The sequence below is a fragment of the Pygocentrus nattereri genome, chromosome 9 (genome assembly GCF_015220715.1).
Source record: "Pygocentrus nattereri isolate fPygNat1 chromosome 9, fPygNat1.pri, whole genome shotgun sequence".
Classification (NCBI taxonomy): Eukaryota; Metazoa; Chordata; class Actinopteri; order Characiformes; family Serrasalmidae; genus Pygocentrus; species Pygocentrus nattereri.
Genome location: NC_051219.1, coordinates 8,316,826 through 8,337,484, shown reverse-complemented (window position 1 = coordinate 8,337,484; position 20,659 = coordinate 8,316,826). Strand labels below are relative to the sequence as shown.

Sequence of the window (20,659 nt, the reverse complement as noted above, 5' to 3'; positions counted from 1 at the left end):
AGAAGGAACATTTTTTATAAACATAGAGAATTCTAGGTAGATGTTTGAGAGACAGTTCATAAAGAATGTCTTTTTTGCTCCCATTTGTGAAGAAAGGCCAAATGGTTGTCTCCAACAGTCAAGGTAATTTTCTGAATCTGCATGTGTGCAAGAAATCTGAAATTATAGATTAAAACTGAGAAGACCAATGCTAAGCACTACCTTAGCCCAGTTAGTTCAGCTTTGCAGCATATCTGTCTGTTCTATCTGTGTTGTCTTTTGCCATAACTACAGGTCTTCACCTCCCGTAAAACACCAGGAGATCAGGACAAACCAGTTTATAGTCAGAAAGTATTCAAACATAGGTTCCGACACACTCCATTTCAAGAGACAGGAATATAAACAACATTGAAAGAAAAAGCAGAGTGAGTATTTCCATCTGAAAGATAGAATTCAGTAGTATTTTCTAACATTGTAGGGTCTGGGGAAGATTCAGGTGGTAAAAAGTGTGTATGGGTTTTTAATTTGGATATGTTTATGGAAAATTGTTATTTCCTCATTTCTAGACTGTGCTGGTCACACAAATAGTTGGTGTGTTTGCATATTTACAGATTTGTTGTGTCTACTTTTGCAAATGCAATGACCTCTCTGGTGAATGCGTCTGAAGAGGACATTTCTCACAAATTTAAGAGGTAACAGAAATTGTTGTGTGTACACTTGCAAAAGTGTATGTCCAAAATTGCATCTGTTGACAGTGATTTCTTCTCAAACTTTCTTACATTTACAATACCTATAAACAAATAGGGATTTAAAACAAATAAACTGAGATGAAAGATGTAGGCTGAAATTTAGTTGTCAATATATATTGGGCAAAAAGCAATTAAGTGAATATAAACAAAAGATTAAAAAAAACTGATAAATACCATAAAAAATAACAAGAATTTTTGGAGTAAAAAAAAGGCCGCTGTGAAAAACTTTTTTATATTAAATTATTTTTTAAATATATAATCATATTAATAAACAACAGAAAATCTCAGAACAAAATGTAACAAAGCAATGTCGATGATGAAGAAATATTCATGATTTTGTGCTATTTTTGAGGCCGTCATTTAAGTTTAAGCAAATGACATTGGTCTTTGTACAGAAGATTTTTTTAGTCGTATCGCTTCCACTGAAGCACATGCCCAGACAGCTCAGTTGGAGTTGATTTCCTCATCAAAGGCTTTTGCACAAAATGAGCTCATGGCAGCTCATGTGTCATTAAAACAAAAGAGGGACATACTATACCAAATACTAAGAAATTCTGAAATTCATGTTCAAATTTGGTAAAATTCTACTTAAATTGTTATGCTGACAAGATCATTTGCCATGAAAGACTATGTATTAAATTAGAAAGAACTATAAATTAGAAACATTTTTACTGGGTGTGATCTTAGACTCTGAGCTCTGTTTCATCCTGCATGTAAACACAGTCACTAAAATCGCTTGCTAGCATTTGAGAAATGTCACTAAAGTTCAGTCTTTCTATCTCAGAGCGATGCAGAGAAACTTGTTCGTGCATTTTTTCAAACAGGCTGGATTACTGTAGTGCTCTTCTTAATGGAATACATCCTCTACCACTTGTACAAAATGCAGCAGCAGAGATCCTAATTAAAATATAAAAGACAGATCATATCATTCAAATTTTAAAAGGACACTACTGACTATCTGTATCTTTTACCTTCTGTAAAATACATAAAACATGGAAAGGCCTCATAGAGTTTTCTGCTTCTAAACTGTGGAACCCAAACCCACCTTTTATTAGAGTCAAGCTCAGTGCTTACTTTTAAGACACATCTAAAGACATCTCTTTAACTTAGCATTTCATTAAAACTCTACATCTTGTGGTATTTATCTTTTAATTGGATCTGTGTCATTTTCTTATATGATTCTAATCAATTCTCAGAATTACTTATATTATTGTTGAACTTCCTCATCTATCTGTAAAGCACTGGCATGAAAAGTGCTATATAAATTAAAATATTATTTATTTATTTATTTATTTGACTAGCAATTTAAACCTCATCCAAACATCAAAGTTCTGGTGGGAATTCTGTTCCCCCCTCCCCCCACATATGGTCAATTATCAGTAGTTCTTGCACTGCTACAGGTATGGTTATGCTAGGTTAGGGCTCTAAAACAGATTAGAATATTGCATGTTAGTAACCTCATATTCATCCTAAACAGCCAAAACAATTGTATGTGAAATGTTATTATTTTTAAGTTTTATATAGCTAAAGCAAAATAAAGGTCAAATGAAACCTTAATAACAGTGACGTGTACAAAATGTGTATATCATATAAAATTATATCAAAATGTAAATTTTATGTTTACCTAGTTGTCTCCTTTAAATTGAGAAAAATTTAATGATGTCAATAATGTATTTAGAGACATTAAATACAGAGCCCAAATAAGGCATACATGTACATTGTTCTTCAGTTTTTTTACATTATTTGAAAGTGCTTGTTTCCCATTACATTGTGTGTAAATTTCATGATCAATGGACAAAAGGCCCAAAATAACTTCCATTGACTTACATTAAAAGTATAGCAAGTTTTTTGTATTTTGGAGACACAAGGTTTTGTTCCGACAGCAGCGATATATACGATAAAAAGAAATAAAAAATTATTTTCCATTATACATTTGCTGTTATTGTTATTTTCACTTAAAACACATTAATGTCATTCTGAAATACACTAATTGTCCACTGTTCTTTTTTAGTAGAGTGAATGAGCTGTTCAAAGATGCCATAGATGAGGAATCAATGTGTGACCCCCACAACCACGGAGAAGACACTGCTTTGAAGTAAAAACAGTCTTAAAAGTAACAAGATGAACTTCCTAGTTGTTAACTGATGTCATTTTTAAGTGTAGCCCTGTCATGTTCGGCACTCCTGTGTGTGTGTGCGTAACGGATTAGGGCGGAGACAGGCAATCACGGGGGCAGCTGGGGTCCTGTGGTTCAGGTATTTAGGTAGACAGCCCGGGGTCCTTAGGGCAGGGCAGTGTGGCTAGGCTAACAGCAGAGTGAGTGACAGCGTTTGGACGAGGAGCTGTTTGTGTCAGGCATGCACATTGTAAAGTGTGGGACCAGCATGGAGGAGACGCCGTGACTCCCTGTAGCGTGTTCATTGTTGGGAAGCAGAGCTGAGGTGGTGTGCGGTGCCGTGACCGTGTTTACTGTGCAGTCCAGGGCATATTGGGACCACATGAAGGTATGTACATCTGTCTGATATTTCTCGCCTATGGTGTTTTAAATTCAGTATGGTAGTGACATGATGCCTTATTTTCTTTGTTTGACAGCTGAGCTAGCCTCCGATCGACGCTGGTCATTTTATAACGCAGATCATACGGCACTTGGGTTGCCAGCTGCTTTTTCTTGGTTTCCTACGTGTGTTCTTTGTTTTAGTACTGTTTGTTTTTATATTTTTATTTCTCTTGTCTCCGTGGTTTTGTGATTTGTACTCCTGTTTTATATGCTCAAAGGTGGTCGAAGTATGTACTGGGCTAACCGTGTGGAGTTGGGATATTGCTAATTTGGGTATCCACTAGTGTGATTTTTGCAGTGCAATGTAGAGTGAGTGCTATGTGCAATATAGTGTGTCACTGGTTTTAAAAATTCTTCACGTGTGGTAAGGATATCTTATATGGGACTCCCAACTCCAGCACTTTGCCCAGCAAGGTAGTGGTTTTTACTTTCTTTTATGGATCAAGCTGATACGAATACTGACAACTTCTGGGACAATTAATAAACTGTTTGACTTGTATTATTCTAAGGCGGTGTGGTCTGAGATTATTAAGGTACACGGAGCTTCCCCTCGCTCCAGGTCTAAACCCAGGGGTGGCGTAGTCTGGCAATAGATAACTTTGGAGCGCCACATTCTGGCGTAGTCGGCAGGATAGAACTAGGTTCCTGAAGTTGTTTTCCTGTCAGTTTGGTTCCAAGCGCATTTGAGCTACAGGAGTAGTTATTTATTTTTTTTGAGAGAAAAGCAGCTGGCAATTCAAAAGAGGATCTCATCAGGACCCGACCATGGAGGACGAGCTGCAGAGGTTGCGGGAACAGGTGGAGCGGCTCCAAAGGGACAATGAGAGACTCTCCGTGGCACAAAATGGAGGTACTGGGGACAGCAACAGGGAAAATGGTACCCAACCTGCACGTCGAGAGCAGGCATTTTATTTGCCAAGAGAGAGAAAGTGTTCCAAGTTTTCCGGCTCTGCAGTGGTAGGTGCTCTTTCTGTAGAAGAGTGGGTGGAAGAGGTCCAAAGCTGTATCCGATCTAGAGGCATGTCTGATTTGGACAAAGCACTGTTTTTATTTGATCATTTAGAAGGGGGGGCTCGTAACGAAATTAAGTACAGACCTGTTGCTGTTAGAGAAAACCCAGGGGAAATTATTAAGGTCTTAAGGGAGGTTTATGGGTGTACTAGGTCTTATGTGTTTTGGCAGCAGCGGTTCTTTGACAGAAAGCAGAGGGAGGGTGAGTCTCTGTTTGAGTTTTCCCATGCATTAATGGAACTCCTGGACAAAGTTAAGCAATGTAAGAGTGATGCCATTGTGGACCCTGACACTGTTTTAAGAGACCAGTTCTGTGAGAATGTTAGAGACTCTGCTTTGCGTAGGGAACTTAAAAAGCTTGTGCGAACTGAGGATAAGGTAACTCTGTTAGATGTACGGCGGGAAGCCATTAGGTGGTTGGAGGAGGGCCAGTCAGGTCGTGACCGGGGACAGCGGGTAATGGGTCACAGTAGTGAGATTCAGCTTACCTCCCAGTGTGAGGCCGCTGTTGTACCGTCACCTGAGTTGGTTGAGTTAAAAGAGTTGGTGTTAAAACAACAGGCACACTTAGATATGTTGGTCAGACATCTAGGGCCAATTAACCAGAGTTTGTATGCTCCCTCTGTACGCAGAGGCAGTCGTTTTAAACGTACGCCTGAGGGCCAGCCTATTTGTAATAAGTGTGATAGATCAGGCCACATAGCCCGCTATTGCCCGGCCTCCCCCCCTCCAGATAGCAATAGGCCAGTTCGCCAGGCGTCACGTAGCATTCCTAGCCAGCCGGAAAACTAGAAATTCCCAGTGTGCAGAGCCACACACTGGGAAGGACTGGTTCTGGCTCAGTCCCTTGTGCTTCCTCCTCTTATAGTCAGCTTGTAGGAAATTGTCCCGTGCTGCATGTTTCTATAGGAGGTATTTCAGTTCCTTGTTTAATTGATACTGGATCAATGGTTACAACAATCACTGAGGGCTTCTTTGTTCAACATTTCTCGCACTTACAAACGAAAGACTGTAGGTGGCTGGGTCTAAAAGCGGCGAATGGCCTTGATATACCTTACATCGGTTACCTGGAGTTGGATGTGGTAGTTCTGGGGCAGTGTGTTCCTAAGAGGGGGGTATTGATCTTTAAAGACCCTGAGCATCCAACACTACAGAGTCGCAAGGCAGAAATACCTGGGTTGCTGGGAATGAATGTGCTTAGGGACTGCTACCGGGTGTTGTTTGAAAAGCATGGTTCTCAGCTGTTTCATTCCCCCTTAGTGCGGGTGGCGGCCCCGGCGGTACGGCATGCTTTGCACCATTGTGAGGCGATGGAAGCGGTTCTTAATGCCACTACACCATTTAAGGCCAAGGTGCAGGGTAGGTCTGCAGTTTGTGTTAGAGCTGGTACCCTTTCCATGGTTCCCGTCACCTGTCCTCAACTAGAATCCATGGAGTTCTTGTTGGAGCCTTTGGGTTACGAAGAGGGGCAGCTTCCAGAGGGCCTGCTCGTGTCTCCCACTCTTGTGGCTGCAAAGAAGGGTCGTTTTTTTGCCCCGGTGGTAAATGTGGGCAGTACGGCTGTGTGGCTTCCACCCCGCCGCATACTTGGCACAGTGCAGGCAGTGGCAGTGGCTCCTCCAGGGCCTATGGCATCTGTTTCTGTAGAACCCTTTTGGGATGACGGCTTAGCTGTTGTAGCCACACAAGAGGCGCTGTGTACTAGCCCTACGGAATCGGCGGTTTCTGATTTTGAGGGGTTGACGGAGGAGCAGGCTGCACAGGTTAAGGCTCTGTTGTCGAAGTACCGGGACATCTTCGCTAAACAAGAGGGAGACTTGGGGTGTACTTCGTTAATCACCCATGACATTCCGTTATTAGATGATGTTCCTGTGCGCCAGCCTTATCGGCGGATTCCCCCGTCCCAGTACGAAACCGTGAAGGCTCACATTCAACAGCTCCTCGATAGCCAGGTAATCAGAGAAAGCAGTAGCCCATTCTCTTCACCTATTGTTTTGGTGTCTAAGAAGGACGGAAGCCTTCGGCTGTGTGTGGATTATCGACAGCTAAACGCAAAGACCCGTCGTGATGCATATCCGCTTCCACGCATAGAGGAGTCCTTGGATGCACTATGTGGTGCTAAATGGTTTTCTACTCTTGACCTGGCCAGCGGCTACAACCAAGTTCCAGTAGCTGAAAAAGATAAGTCCAAAACGGCTTTTTGTACGCCCTTTGGGTTGTTCGAATTTAATCGTATGCCCTTTGGACTCTGCAATGCACCAGGTACATTCCAGCGCCTCATGGAGCGTATGTTTGGGGATTGCCGGTACCAGTCTGTGCTCTTGTACCTGGACGATGTGATTGTGTTTTCGGCTACTGTAGAGCAACACCTGGAAAGACTGGAGGAGGTGTTTTCACGACTGCAAAAGCAGAGCTTAAAAGTCAAATTGTCCAAGTGTCGTTTCTTTCAATGCCAAGTAGGCTATCTGGGCCATGTGGTCTCGGCAGAGGGGGTGACCACTGACCCAGATAAGATTGAAGTGGTCAGGGAATGGAAGCGCCCTGGTCACCTGGCGGAGCTTCGTTCTTTCCTTGGCTTTGCTAGCTACTACCGACGCTTTGTGGAGGGTTTTGCCAAGTTGGCTGCGCCATTACACCATCTGGTTGGGAAGTTGAATGGACCACGGCGGAAAGGTAAAACCCCTCCTGTATCATTGGCTGAATCCTGGAATGATGAATGTGAATGTGCATTCCAATCTTTGAAAGAAAAGCTTACCTCTGCCCCAGTCCTTGCGTATGCTGATTTTAATAAGCCTTTTGTCTTGGAGGTGGATGCCAGCCATGGAGGACTCGGAGCAGTTCTGTCACAAGAACAGGAGGGAAAGGTGCGACCAATTGCCTTCGCCAGTAGAGGGTTGAGGCCCACCGAGAGGAACATGGAGAACTATAGCTCTATGAAGCTGGAACTTTTGGCAGTAAAATGGGCAGTGACAGAAAAGTTTAGGGAATACTTACTTGGCCATCAGTTTACCATTCTTACTGATAATAATCCCTTGAGTCATCTGCAGACTGCCAAGCTTGGAGCAGTAGAGCAGAGGTGGGCATCCCAACTGGCATCCTTTAACTTTACCATCAAGTATCGTCCGGGAAAGCATAACCAGAATGCTGATGCCCTGTCTAGGCAATACGTGGAGCGGTTCGCGGTGGGGACAGTGGTTCCACCACTAGTGACAGCGGCAGTGGTGGAAGAACGGTTAAATGCCCCAAGGAGCCAGTGCAGGGAAGTGGTTGCTTTTCCGGGGCGCTCCCCCAGTGACTTGAGTGCCTTGCAGCAAGCCGACCCAGTAATCGGGCCAATATGGAAATTCTGCAGTGAGGGGCGACGCCCTGGGGTCGAAGAACGAGAAGCTTTGGGTGGCCTTAGTAAGGGGCTGCTGCGGCAGTGGAACCGGCTAGTGGAGTGTGAGGGTGTACTGTACCGCTTGGTTTATCCCCCAGGAGGCGGATCAGAGTATTCCCAACTCCTTCTCCCACAGTGTTTAAAGAACGAGGTCCTCCGAAGTGTTCATGATGACCATGGCCACCAGGGCACAGAGAGAACCCTTCAGTTGCTGCGGGACCGGTGTTTTTGGGTGAACATGGCTCAAGATGTGGAACGGTGGTGCCAAAAGTGCCAAAGGTGCACACTGGGAAAGGCTGTCCAGCCTAAAGTTCGGGCCTTTCAAGGGACGCTACAGGCTGCCCACCCAAATGAAATCTTGGCAATTGACTTCTCAGTCTTGGAGTCTGCCAGTGATGGCAGAGAAAATGTTTTAATTTTAACTGACATCTTCACCAAATATACCCAAGCCATTGCCACTAAAGACCAGAGGGCAAGTACTGTAGCTCAGGCGTTGGTACAACACTGGTTCCATCGGTTTGGCCCCCCAGTCCGCATCCACTCTGATCAGGGGCGGAATTTTGAAAGCTTGTTAATTAAGCAGTTGTGCAGAGTGTACCACATCCAGAAAAGTAGAACTACCCCTTATCATCCTCAAGGGAATGGGCAGTGTGAACGGTTTAACCGTACCCTACATGATCTGCTGCGAACACTGCCATCTGAGGAAAAGAGACACTGGCCACGTCACCTGCCACAGCTGACCTTTGCATACAACACCACCCCTCATCAGACTACTGGACAGACACCTCACTTCCTCATGTTTGGCCGCCACCCAAGGTTGCCTGTGGATTTCCTGTTGGGAACTGGTGAGATCACACAGGACCCGGAACCACTGGAGGAATGGGTATCTAAGCATCAGCAAAGTCTTCAGTTGGCACATGAGCATGTGAGGCAGAGGTCAAAGGAGCAGGCTCAGAGGCGTAGTAGGAACAATAATGAGCAAGTGAGGGATGCTGGGTTTGAGGAAGGTCAGCTGGTGTACTTGAAGAATCATGTTACGGGGCGGAACAAGATTCAGGACCACTGGAACTCCGGCATCTTTCAGGTAGTCCGAAAACCCACAGGCACGGGAGTTGTGTATTCGGTGGCCCCAGCCTATGAAGAGGGGCCAATTCGACAAGTACACCGGGTTGAGTTAAGGGCAGTCCCGGAAGAGCAGCAGCGGGGACAAGAGGAGGTAACTCCGATAGTTCCTGAGCCCGACTCGTCTGAGTCACTATCCTCTGACGGGGATTCATCAGCCGGCTTAATAATTCTGCGCATGGGAGAGGAGCCCCAAGAAGCTCTTGAACCATCAATGTCTCCTATTCCGGATGAAGTAGAAGCACTACCGGTCCCGGGCCTCCCACGACGCTCAGCTAGGTCTACAGCAGGCCAGCATGCTAACCTTCATCGACTCCCAAGGACAGTTGTGCTAAGGAGTGATGGAGGGTCCTTGGAATAGGACCATTATTTTGGCAGGGCTGCAGGCTGTCATCGTCGGGGCGCCGATTCATTTGGGGGGGGTGGATTGTAGCCCTGTCATGTTCGGCACTCCTGTGTGTGTGTGCGTAACGGATTAGGGCGGAGACAGGCAATCACGGGGGCAGCTGGGGTCCTGTGGTTCAGGTATTTAGGTAGACAGCCCGGGGTCCTTAGGGCAGGGCAGTGTGGCTAGGCTAACAGCAGAGCGAGTGACAGCGTTTGGACGAGGAACTGTTTGTGTCAGGCATGCACATTGTAAAGTGTGGGACCAGCATGGAGGAGACGCCGTGACTCCCTGCAGCGTGTTCATTGTTGGGAAGCATAGCTGAGGTGGTGTGCGGTGCCGTGACCGTGTTTACTGTGCAGTCCAGGGCATATTGGGACCACATGAAGGTATGTACATCTGTCTGATATTTCTCGCCTATGGTGTTTTAAATTCAGTATGGTAGTGACATGATGCCTTATTTTCTTTGTTTGACAGCTGAGCTAGCCTCCGATCGACGCTGGTCATTTTATAACGCAGATCATACGGCACTTGGGTTGCCAGCTGCTTTTTCTTGGTTTCCTACGTGTGTTCTTTGTTTTAGTACTGTTTGTTTTTATATTTTTATTTCTCTTGTCTCCGTGGTTTTGTGATTTGTACTCCTGTTTTATATGCTCAAAGGTGGTCGAAGTATGTACTGGGCTAACCGTGTGGAGTTGGGATATTGCTGATTTGGGTATCCACTAGTGTGATTTTTGCAGTGCAATGTAGAGTGAGTGCTATGTGCAATATAGTGTGTCACTGGTTTTAAAAATTCTTCACGTGTGGTAAGGATATCTTATATGGGACTCCCAACTCCAGCACTTTGCCCAGCAAGGTAGTGGTTTTTACTTTCTTTTATGGATCAAGCTGATACGAATACTGACAACGTCTGGGACAATTAATAAACTGTTTGACTTGTATTATTCTAAGGCGGTGTGGTCTGAGATTATTAAGGTACACGGAGCTTCCCCTCGCTCCAGGTCTAAACCCAGGGGTGGCGTAGTCTGGCAATAGATAACTTTGGGGCGCCACATTCGTAATGTGCTTCCTCATTCAATTCACAGAAAGATTTCAGATTCATCTACACCCATCTGTGTGACTATGAGGGGTGAGTCTATGGATCACCCATACAGCTTCAAAGAAAGAGATGCTCCGGTTGATCCAAGGTACATGTCTTTATGTTCTAAATGAAAAAATGGGCTGTGGGAAAACTAATTTAGACCTTAAAATGTACTGAAAGGCTAATAATTAATTGAGGCTGTTGTTGCCGGTTTTCATTACCTCATGCTCACTGTACACAGCAATATTAACTTTTATCCACCGCTAACTGAATTAGCATTTTTAGCAGTCCCTTTACTGCCACTTTTAAGCATTGTGCTTTATAGTCTCATTCACAGACAGAGACCAGAATCTTATTTATCCATGAAGAGTGAGCTATCTGTGGATGAACAAGACAACTTTGAAGAGGAAAACCCTTTTACTAATCTGAGGTAAAAATATATCTACACTAATATTACACCGAGAACCTAAGGAGAACTCCATAGTTGTTATCTACAGTACCTTTCACACCATGTTGTCTGGTCTGGTTAACAAAGAGATCAGATTCATCTTCACCCATTAGTGTATCTATGAAGAGTGAACAGTCTATGGATAATCCATTCAACTTCAGAGAAAGAGATTCTCGTTTTAACCTGAGGTAATTGAGAGAGGATTTCATTAAAATAAAAACAACTTTGTTTTTAACTCCTAAACCAAATGGTGTTCATATGCCTATGAATAAATGCAAGCTAGTTGTGCCAGTGAACGGCAGAATAATTAACTTTTTATTCCAAATTAGCTTTTTTAAAACTGTTTTTACACACTGTTTATCATAGAGAGATTAACAGAGAGAGACCCAAGTCATATTTGTCCACGATGAGTGAGCAATTCATTGAGGATTCAGACTGTTACAGAGAGGACACCTCTGCTGACCTGAGGTAAAAAAATAACTTGAACTACAGTATTTTTTAAAAGTCACAGACCACCATTAATTTGTTTAATAAATTTCCAGTCAAAACTGGAAGACAATTCACAATGCAGTGGGTCTGAAAGGATGTGTACTGGCCAGAAATCCTAATTTTATAAAAGGATTCCTGCAAAATTAATTGAAGAACACACCAAATAATGGGAAAAAATCCTGACTTTGAAAATATCCGACCCTGTTTTGCTTCTTCAATGTCTTTTGAATGGGAATGTACATCTTTTACATCCTGCATATGTAATCATATTTATTCCTACTTATGTGTTTCCAGACTAAGTCAAAAAAAGAGATTAACATTCAGTCGTGCATCTATGATGAGTGGTCACTCTATGGATTATTCACAAACAGACCCTGAAAGTGATCCAAGGTAAAAGCAATTTAGAAACATTTAACAAAATGAAATGTTTCCACATGACACTTCTGTTATACCACATAATAATCACTTATATTAACAAGGGAAACCATTTTCCATGCTTGATGTAGTACTTCTTACCAAAAAATGCTGACAATTTACTTGTGTAAATGGTTATATTTCCTTGTTCAAAGCATAGAATTTCAAAGGACTGTTGTGCATTTTGCTAAGTTATAGGCAGCAAGCGAAACAAGCAAAGCACTGACTACCATAATATTTATATAATTTAATATTTATCAATAAACATATAATATTGTCATACTGTCACAGTGTCCCTATGGGAAGACTGAATATGTAAGAATCAAAACAATATATTTAAACTTATATTTTGTATATATTTTTTGGTTGAATGTTATTTTTGCTATAAATACCTCATATAAGTTAATTTGTATGCTTATTGTATCCAACTGAAAAGGTCAGCAGTTTCCAGAGACAAGAGTATTGATTCCATTTTCAAGGTTTGTGTGCACGAAATCAAACAAAAAAACAATCATTTTCATTCTGATCTTATTGTTTAATGCTGTAACATATTCTCTTGATGATTAATTGTAATAGTTTGTACTAGCAGTGGTATTATCCCAGAATATTATAATTATTGAATGTATGTTACTTTGTCACTAATCCATGATCAGAAAGTTGAGCTAAGAGTCATTTCTCTGGTGAAGAATGAGCTCAAGCGGTTCAGGAACCTGCTGAGTCCAGAGTGCTCTGAGGGACAGATGAAGGAAGATGAGGATCAGAGAGAGGCCAGAGAAGGAGCACTGAAGATCACACTGCATGTTCTGAGGGAAATGGACCAGATAAACCTGGCTACTATTTTACAAGCAAGTAAGAATCTTAAGTCACATGGTTAATTTCTTAACAATGACAGTTGGCCTTAGTATTCAAGTGAATGTGAACATGTATAAAGCTGCTCATACACTTGTGAACTTGTGAACTTGTGAACTTGTACCTTTAAAATGGTGATTAGTGAAAATATACAAATCAACCACATGCAGCCCAAAAGAACAATGTGTTGAAAAATCTTGCAAATGCAGAAATCAAAATTTTTTTTGCAGAAATGACACCTTTTTATCAGCGGAAACTGAAGTCAAAACTTAAAAAGACATTTCAGAGCATTAAAGAGGGAACTGCAAAGCAACAAAACTCAACACTGAATGAAATCTACACAGAGCTCTACATCACTGATGGTGGGTATGGAGAGGACAACAATGAACATGAAATTAAGCAGCTTGAGGAGATATCCAGGAAAAGAGTGACAGAGGAAACAGCTATAAGCCTGAATGCCATCTTTAGCCCATTACCTGGTCGAGATAAGCTGAAAACTGTACTCACTAAAGGAGTTGCAGGAATTGGAAAAACAGTCTCAGTGCACAAGTTCATTCTGGACTGGTCAGAAGGAAAAGCAAATCAGGATGTCCACTTCATATTTCCACTTCCTTTTAGGGAATTAAATTTATTAAAAGGGAAAACATTCAGTCTGAAGGATCTTCTTTATCGATTTTTCTCAGAAATGGCTGAGTTGGCATTAATAGGCCGTGATTCCTATAAAGTCTTGCTCATCTTTGATGGTCTGGATGAGTGTCGGCTTCCTCTAGATTTCCAAAACAATGAAAGAATGTGTGACATTACAAAGATAAGCTCAGTGGATGTGCTGCTCACAAACCTCATCAGTGGGAATCTGCTTCCTTCTGCTCTTCTCTGGATCACCTCTAGACCAGCAGCATGTGGTCAGATCCCTCCTGAATGTGTTGACCTGGTAACAGAGGTACGAGGGTTCAATGATATTCAGAAGGAAGAATACTTCAAGAAGAGGATCAGTGACCAGAGCGTGGCCAACAGAATCATCACACACATAAAGTCATCAAGAAGCCTCTACATCATGTGCCACATACCAGTCTTCTGTTGGATTGCAGCCACTGTTCTAGAGAGAATTCTGAGTCAAGCAAAAAAAGGAGAGATTCCCAAGACTCTGACTCAAATGTTCACACATTTCCTGATCTTTGAAACCACCCAGTGGAGTCAGAAATATCATGGAACACTGAAATCTGATTCAGATCAAATTAACAAGAATATTCTGGCATTGGGAAAACTGGCTTTTCAACAGCTGGAAAAAGGCAACTTGATGTTTTATGAGGAAGATGTGAGAGAGTGTGGCATTGATGTCAGAGAAGTGACGGTGTACTCAGGAGTGTGTACACAAATCTTCAGAGAGGAGTTGGGGCTGCAACTGGGAAAGATTTACAGTTTTGTGCATCTAAGTGTTCAGGAGTTTCTGGCTGCTTTATATGTGTTCATGTTATTCATCACCAGTAGCAGGAAAGAGTTTCAAAGACAATTTCCTGGATTTGTTACTTCCATTCACAAGCCAACAATGTCTGATTTTCTGAAGAGTGCAGTGGACAAGACCTTGCAAAGTGAGAATGGACATCTGGACCTTTTCCTCCGTTTTCTTCTAGGTCTCTCACTGGAGTCCAACCAGACTCTCTTGCAAAGCCTGTGTATACAGACAGGAAGCAGTCCATCCCAAGATGAAACAGTTAAATACATCAAGAAAATGATCAAGGAAACCACATCTCCAGAGAAATCTATTAATCTGTTCCACTGTCTGAATGAACTGAATGACCATTCCCTAATGCAAGAAGTCCAAACGTACTTGAAAAAAAGTGGTAAAAATCATCTTACCACAGTCAGCCTGTCTCCAGCTCAGTGGGCAGCTTTGGTTTTTGTATTGCTGAACTCAGAAGATGAGCTGGAGGAATTCAACCTTAGTTATTATGATCCATCAGAAGAATGTTTCCTGAAACTGCTTCCAGTGGTCAAAGCATCTAGGAAGGCAATGTGAGTATTTAAAAAAACCCTTTTCTGCGTTCATTTTCTATTTTCATAAAACTCTGGAAGAAATTAGTTCATACTAGATTAGAAAACGTAGATTAGAGACATTTGAAATGCAGGGATGTACAAGAAGATAATTCAGTGTGTATTGTTAATAAAATTCAATACCATTATATATTTTTTCAAATATATTACAGTATGAAATGATATTTAAGATAATTTATCTTATAAATATGGTTAGACTGTTTGTACTGTTTACATTTTTTAAAATTACAGTAAAGGCCATATTTCAAACATTAAACAGATGCTAATTGTATTTCCGAATAGGAAATGTAGTATATATTAAATTCTGTACATGCATCACCAAATGACAACATATATGAATATCGCTATATAGTGGTAGAGACAGCATATTGCCCAGACCTCCTTTGCACTTGACCAATGCAATTTCAGATATTCCATGGCAACTGACAGAATACACACCTGATTTTTCATATAAGTTAACAATCAAGCTCTGACACTGAAAACTGTGCAGAGCAGGAGGTCATCAGGAGCAGAATCTACACTGTTTTTGGCTAATCTTCACTTAATTCTTATGATATGACAAAATCAGTAAAAGAGATGCTGCATTTCAGTGTGGAGAAGATGCAAAACTGCCAAATCCACAAACACAAGCCTTTTTTCTCTGAGAGCTTTAACAAATAATATGAGTTATGATTTATAAATCGCCAGCGAGCATCTGGTGGCCGGGCATTTACTCATGGTGCCCGGCCGGGCCCAGCCCGAAGGAGTTACATGAGTCCCCCCTCCCATCGACCCACCACCAATGGGAGGGGCAGTAGTAGGTTTTCGGTGCTTTGTGGATCGGGCAGTGTCCGAAGGCGTGGGCCTTGGCATTTTGATCCTCGGTTGCTGAAACTGGCTTTTGGAACTTGAAACGTTACCTCACTGGCGGGGAAGGAGCCTGAGTTGGTGCGCGAGGTTGAAAGATACTGGCTAGATATAGTCGGGCTCACCTCACCACACAGCTTGGGCTCTGGGTCCAATCTCCTTGAGAGGGGCTGGACTTTATTCTTTTCTGGAGTTGCCCATGGTGAGAGGTGGCGGGCAGGTGTGAGAGATGCCGTCAAGCTGAAGAAGGAGTCCTACCGGGCATGGTTGGCCTGTGGGACACCAGAGGCAGCTGGCAGGTATCGACAGGCCAAGCGATCTGCGGCTTCAGTCATCGCCAAGGCAAAAACCTGTGTGTGGGAGGAGTTTGGTGAGGCCTTGGAAAGTGACTTTAAGTCGGCCCCGAAAAGATTCTGGCAAACCGTCAGGCGACTCAGAAGGGGAAAGCAGTGTGCCACTAGCACTGTATATAGTGGAGATGGTGTGCTGCTGACTTCGACTGAAGACGTCATTGGGCGGTAGAAGGAATACTTTGAGGACCTTCTCAATCCCACCGACACGTTCTACAGTGAGGAGGCGGAGTCTGGGGACATGGGAATAGGGTTGTCCATTACTGAGGCCGAAGTCGCTAAGTTAGTTAAGAAGCTCCTTGGTGGCAAGGCTGCAGGGGTGGATGAGATCTGCCCTGAGTTCCTCAAGGCTCTGGATGTTGTGGGGCTGTCTTGGCTGACATGTCTATTCAACATTGCGTGGACATCGGGGCCGGTGCCACTGGATTGGCAGACTGTGGTGGCGGTGCCTCTTTTTAAAAAAGGGGACCAGAGGGTGTGTTCCAACTACAGGGGAATCACACTCCTCAGCCTCCCTGGTAAGGTCTATGCGGGGGTACTGGAAAATAAAGTCCGGCTTATAGTCAAACCTCAGATTCAGGAGGAGCAGTGCGGGTTCCGCCCTGGTCGTGGAACACTGGACCAGCTCTTCACCCTCTCCAGGATTCTGGAGGGTTCATGGGAGTTTGCCCAACCAGTCCACATGTGCTTTGTGGATCTGGAGAAGGCATTCGACTGTGTTCACCAGGGTATTCTGTGGGAGGTGCTTCGGGAGTACGGGGTACATGGCTCTTTGCTACGAGCCATTCAGGCCCTGTACAAACAAAGCTGGAGTTTGGTTCACATCGCCGGAAGGAAGTCAGACTCGTTCCCAGTGAGAGTTGGACAGGGCTGCCCTTTGTCATCGATTCTATTCATAATTTTTATGGATAGAATTTCTAGGTGCAGTCAGGGGATGGAGGGTGTCCGGTTTGGTGACCTCAGGGTCACATCGCTGCTGTTTGCAGATGATGTGGTCCTATTGGGGACATCAGGCCGCGAACTTCAGCTTTCACTGGATCAGTTTGCAGCCGAGTGTGAAGCGGCCGGAATGAGAATCAGTACCTCTAAATCCGAGACCATGGTTCTCAGGCAGAAAAGGGCGGAGAACCCTCTCTGGGTTGGGGATAGTATAATATTATAATAATATAACATTATAATAATTTATTTTATATAACTTTCTATAATTTATATAATTGTTAATATTTTTATGCATGTCTTATATGATATTGTCTTGTTTAACGTTAACATATTTCTTTGACAGCCTGAATAGTTGTAATCTCACAGAGAAAAGCTGTGCAAGTCTGGCGTCAGCTCTCAGCTCCTCAAATCTGAAAGAACTAGACCTGAGTACAAATAATCTGCAGGATTCAGGAGTGAAGCTGCTCTCCTCAGGACTGGAGAATCCACAATGTAAACTAAATATATTGAGGTAAGACTATATTTTTTTACACATTATGTTCATAAGCATTGTGAATCAGTATGCTGGTCAGCAATTATGTCTAGTCCTGGACTTGATTTTTTTGTGTTCAATGGAGGATCTCTATTCAGAAACCAATGTCGTTCAGCACAAGGATAAATCCCTGTTTGGGAAATTGTCCCCATAAGAATAGTTTACTTTTTCAAAATCTTAATTTTTTTTTATTAGGAAGCACAGTATAAGCGAATGTTGTGCATGTATATGTAAGAGAGAATCTGAGATGTGTAAGTTTCTTGTTTGCGTTGAAAATTTTCTGCTTTTGTTTCTTTCCCAGACTTTGTGGCTGTAGGCTCACAGAAAAGAGCTGTTTAACTCTGACTTTCACTCTCAGCTCAAACACATCAAGTCTAAAAGAGCTAAACTTGGACAATAATAATCTGCAGGATTTAGGACTGGGGCAGCTGTGTGAAGGACTGCAGAATCCATACTGTAAACTGGAAAAACTGGGGTGAGATCAAGACTCTCATTGTCTTTGTCCAACCACACACACACACACACACACACACACACACACACACACACACACACACACACAGTACTTGTACAAACAATTTAAATAATATATCCATGTCTTCTCTCTACAGGCTGTGTAACTGCAACATAACACATGAAGGCTGTGCTGTTCTGGCTCCAGCTCTGAAATCAAACCCCTCACACTTGAGAGAACTGAATCTGGGAATGAATCAAATAGGAGACGCTGGAATTAAGCTGCTCTCCATTTTACTGGAGGATCCACACTGTAAACTGGAGAAACTAGAGTCAGTAGTGCTTTGTGTGTCCATTAATCTTCTTGTGCTGTCAGAGATGCACTTTTCATTTCAGAAAAATGTCACACTGTCATGTTAAATTTTCATATATTTGTAATAATTTATTTTACTGCATTTTGTTTTCTGAAATTGTGTGCATTCTCTTTACAGGCTGTTTGACTGCAGTATTACAGAGAAAGGCTGTGCTGCTTTGGCTTCAGCTTTGAAATCAAATCCCTCTCACCTGAGAGAGTTGGACCTGGTACACAATAATACTGGAGAGTCTGGAGTGAAGCTACTGTCTCCTCTACTGGAGGATCCACACTACAAACTGGAGAAACTAGAGTAAAGTTCTTTAATTAATTAATTCATTCATTCATTCATTTACAAAATCAATAACTTGCCTTTGAATTTTTTAAATAGGAGGTTATGTAAGATGAAATAATAATTTTTGTATTAATAACTTGACCATAATATGTATATAAAAATTCAGAACACATATTCAATTGTATTAGATAGTAGATTACCTGGCTTTAACTTCTTGATGCTAAACAGAATGCATTTTGCTCCTGATATCTGCTGTGTTGATTCTCATAAATCAAAAGTTATTCCTATTGTTTTTCTCTATTATTTAAATGTAATTGCATAATTTCATGATTAACTTGATTGACATGATTCATGATTCATTCAGTTATATACATTTGCATTAATTTACATTCTGCACTGACATGCTTGAGTCTGTAATTTCACCTTTTTCTATTTCAATTTGATATCTGACAAAAATAAACAATCACATAGAGACATAAAAATGTTTTCATTCTTTTTGGACCCACTGTAATAAGAGATTCTCTAAACTGTGTAATTACATGTTAACAATGCATCTAACAACTATTGCAAACAAGCTTGTGATAAAATATTATATATGTATTATAGTAGTACAACTTATACAAATAGACAAGTATCAACTTCTGTTTTTACTCATGTAATTTTCTCATTTTTGATAGTTGCAACAGCTTATTTAGTTTTTTTTAGAATTACATGTGTTATAGGGTGCACTGTTCTTTTTCCAAAAAGACTTTTCTTACTGTAATAGGAGATGTAATTACCTACATTATGAGAGTATACACAGGAAATGCACAGGAAATGCAAACTTTCATAACATTAGGCTAGCTGCAGTAGTTTGGTTTGTGAAACGTGAATTAAGTAATCACTCTACTGATAATATAACCTCAACAACTTTGACTGTTTTTTCTTTATTCTCTGCTTTACAGCTTCTACACCTGATCTTGTATGAGCCTCAAGGAAAGAGTCATGCAGCTGACTACAGATGTAACCCAACAACTGTCCAGGAATACAACAGATTTTCACTTTAAAAAATGTTTTAAATGTAGTATTTGTATTATATATGGAATCATCCATTGATTAACTGTGATCAGTTATCCCTTTAAAGTGCCATGGGCCTACTGGTGGACCCAAAGATTCACACACTTCTATAACCTAAGAACAGCTCAACCAGTTTGCACTAAAGTCCATGTAGGTGCTGAATGATAAGCCTTTGTATGTAAAAAGTATAAGATGTCAAAGGGTTAAACAAAAACGTCGCATCATGTCAAAAAATTAGAGACCATTATTTTTAATGGAGGTAGGTGTGATATTCTTCAAAACACATTCCAGCACTTAGTGACTCAGAGCACTGTTTCATTATTCAACACCTCACAGTGCACAATGCAGCACTTTACCAGAACCAGAATAAATTAAAGTCATAGTAGATTACATGTGGCTTGAAAAGGCACACAGAGAAAGGCAACTAGTCTTTTAGGTAATCCAATAAATGTAATGGTAAGTTTCAGACATTCAGCTTGTATTTTTCAGCTTGAAACCAGCTGGTTTGCGAAGAAGTAGTAAACTGATGCCAATCGTGATGAGTGATGTTGAAAACTTTATTCCATTCAATTTTAATTAACAGAGTTTAACCTGGCAATTATTGGTTTCTTCCTGCCAGCCATTCTATAGAATTGAATTGAGAACCATTTGTCACTGTGTTTACACACTGAAATTAGACCTCTGCATTTAACCCATGCAGTGAAGCACAATACATGTACACTAGTGAACACACACACTAGGGGGCAGTTAGCACACTTGCCTGGAGCAGTGGGCAGCCCTATCCACAGTGCCTGGGGAGCAATTGGGGGTTAGGTGCCTTGCTCAAGGGCACTTCAGTCATGGACTGTCAGCCGGGGGATCGAACAAGCAACCTTCTGGTCACAGGGCTGGTTCCCTAGCCATTTTGATGGATAATTATGATAATGATGATATTCTTGCTAAAGCTCACATTAGCCAGTTTATCTGAAGACTGCAGGGAATGATGTTACATTCTCAAAGAATGGTTCTTGTGTAGTAGTGCTGTTTTATGCTTAACAATTAAGTGCTATTAAAGCAATGGTTGTACCAAAAATGTTCCATGTGGAAAAAAGTGAAAGCAGTCACCAGTTAGCGTTATTCAAAAAAGAAAAATGCTAATGGTCAGGTAGCTTTAATCCTTTGAAACACCAATTAACATTTTGGATAATTCCTTTTAAGCCCTAGTTCAGCAGAGAAAAAAATAAACTTGTTGATGACCTGTTGCACACATTTAATTGTTGAATATTAGACTGATTTTGCATACACTGAAATCAGTCTATATAGACCTGTCATTTTATTATTC

General features: G+C 41.8%; 1 protein-coding gene across 5 annotated transcripts; it reads left to right on the top strand.

The window, feature by feature from the left end:
• The first annotated feature begins 273 nt into the window (after positions 1-273).
• LOC108413651 (NACHT, LRR and PYD domains-containing protein 3-like) lies at positions 274-20,131 on the top strand. Of its 5 annotated transcripts, none has more exons than XM_037540848.1 (15): positions 274-404; positions 591-671; positions 2,740-4,135; positions 10,268-10,369; positions 10,589-10,693; positions 11,078-11,179; positions 11,495-11,590; positions 12,051-12,093; positions 12,301-12,463; positions 12,694-14,476; positions 16,994-17,161; positions 17,484-17,657; positions 17,794-17,967; positions 18,127-18,300; positions 19,227-20,131. In XM_037540848.1, the coding sequence occupies exons 4-15, from the start codon at positions 10,305-10,307 to the stop codon at positions 19,237-19,239; spliced, it is 3,060 nt and encodes a 1,019-aa protein (XP_037396745.1). In that variant the 5' UTR covers positions 274-404; positions 591-671; positions 2,740-4,135; positions 10,268-10,304; the 3' UTR covers positions 19,240-20,131. The 5 variants fall into 5 exon arrangements, with proteins under 5 accessions (XP_037396745.1, XP_037396743.1, XP_037396746.1 ...); XM_037540846.1 differs by having other exon boundaries at positions 12,268-12,463; XM_037540849.1 differs by lacking the exon at positions 18,127-18,300 and having other exon boundaries at positions 12,268-12,463.
• Positions 20,132-20,659: the final 528 nt, after the last annotated feature.

Coding starts and splice junctions, on each gene's coding strand:
- LOC108413651 (XM_037540846.1), top strand. CDS start 10,305: ATGAGGGGTGAGTCTATGGATCACCCATACAGCTTCAAAGAAAGAGAT. Junction 12,094..12,267: donor GTATTGATTCCATTTTCAAG/GTTTGTGTGCAC, acceptor ATCCATGATCAG/AAAGTTGAGCTAAGAGTCAT. Junction 14,477..16,993: donor AAAGCATCTAGGAAGGCAAT/GTGAGTATTTAA, acceptor TTTCTTTGACAG/CCTGAATAGTTGTAATCTCA.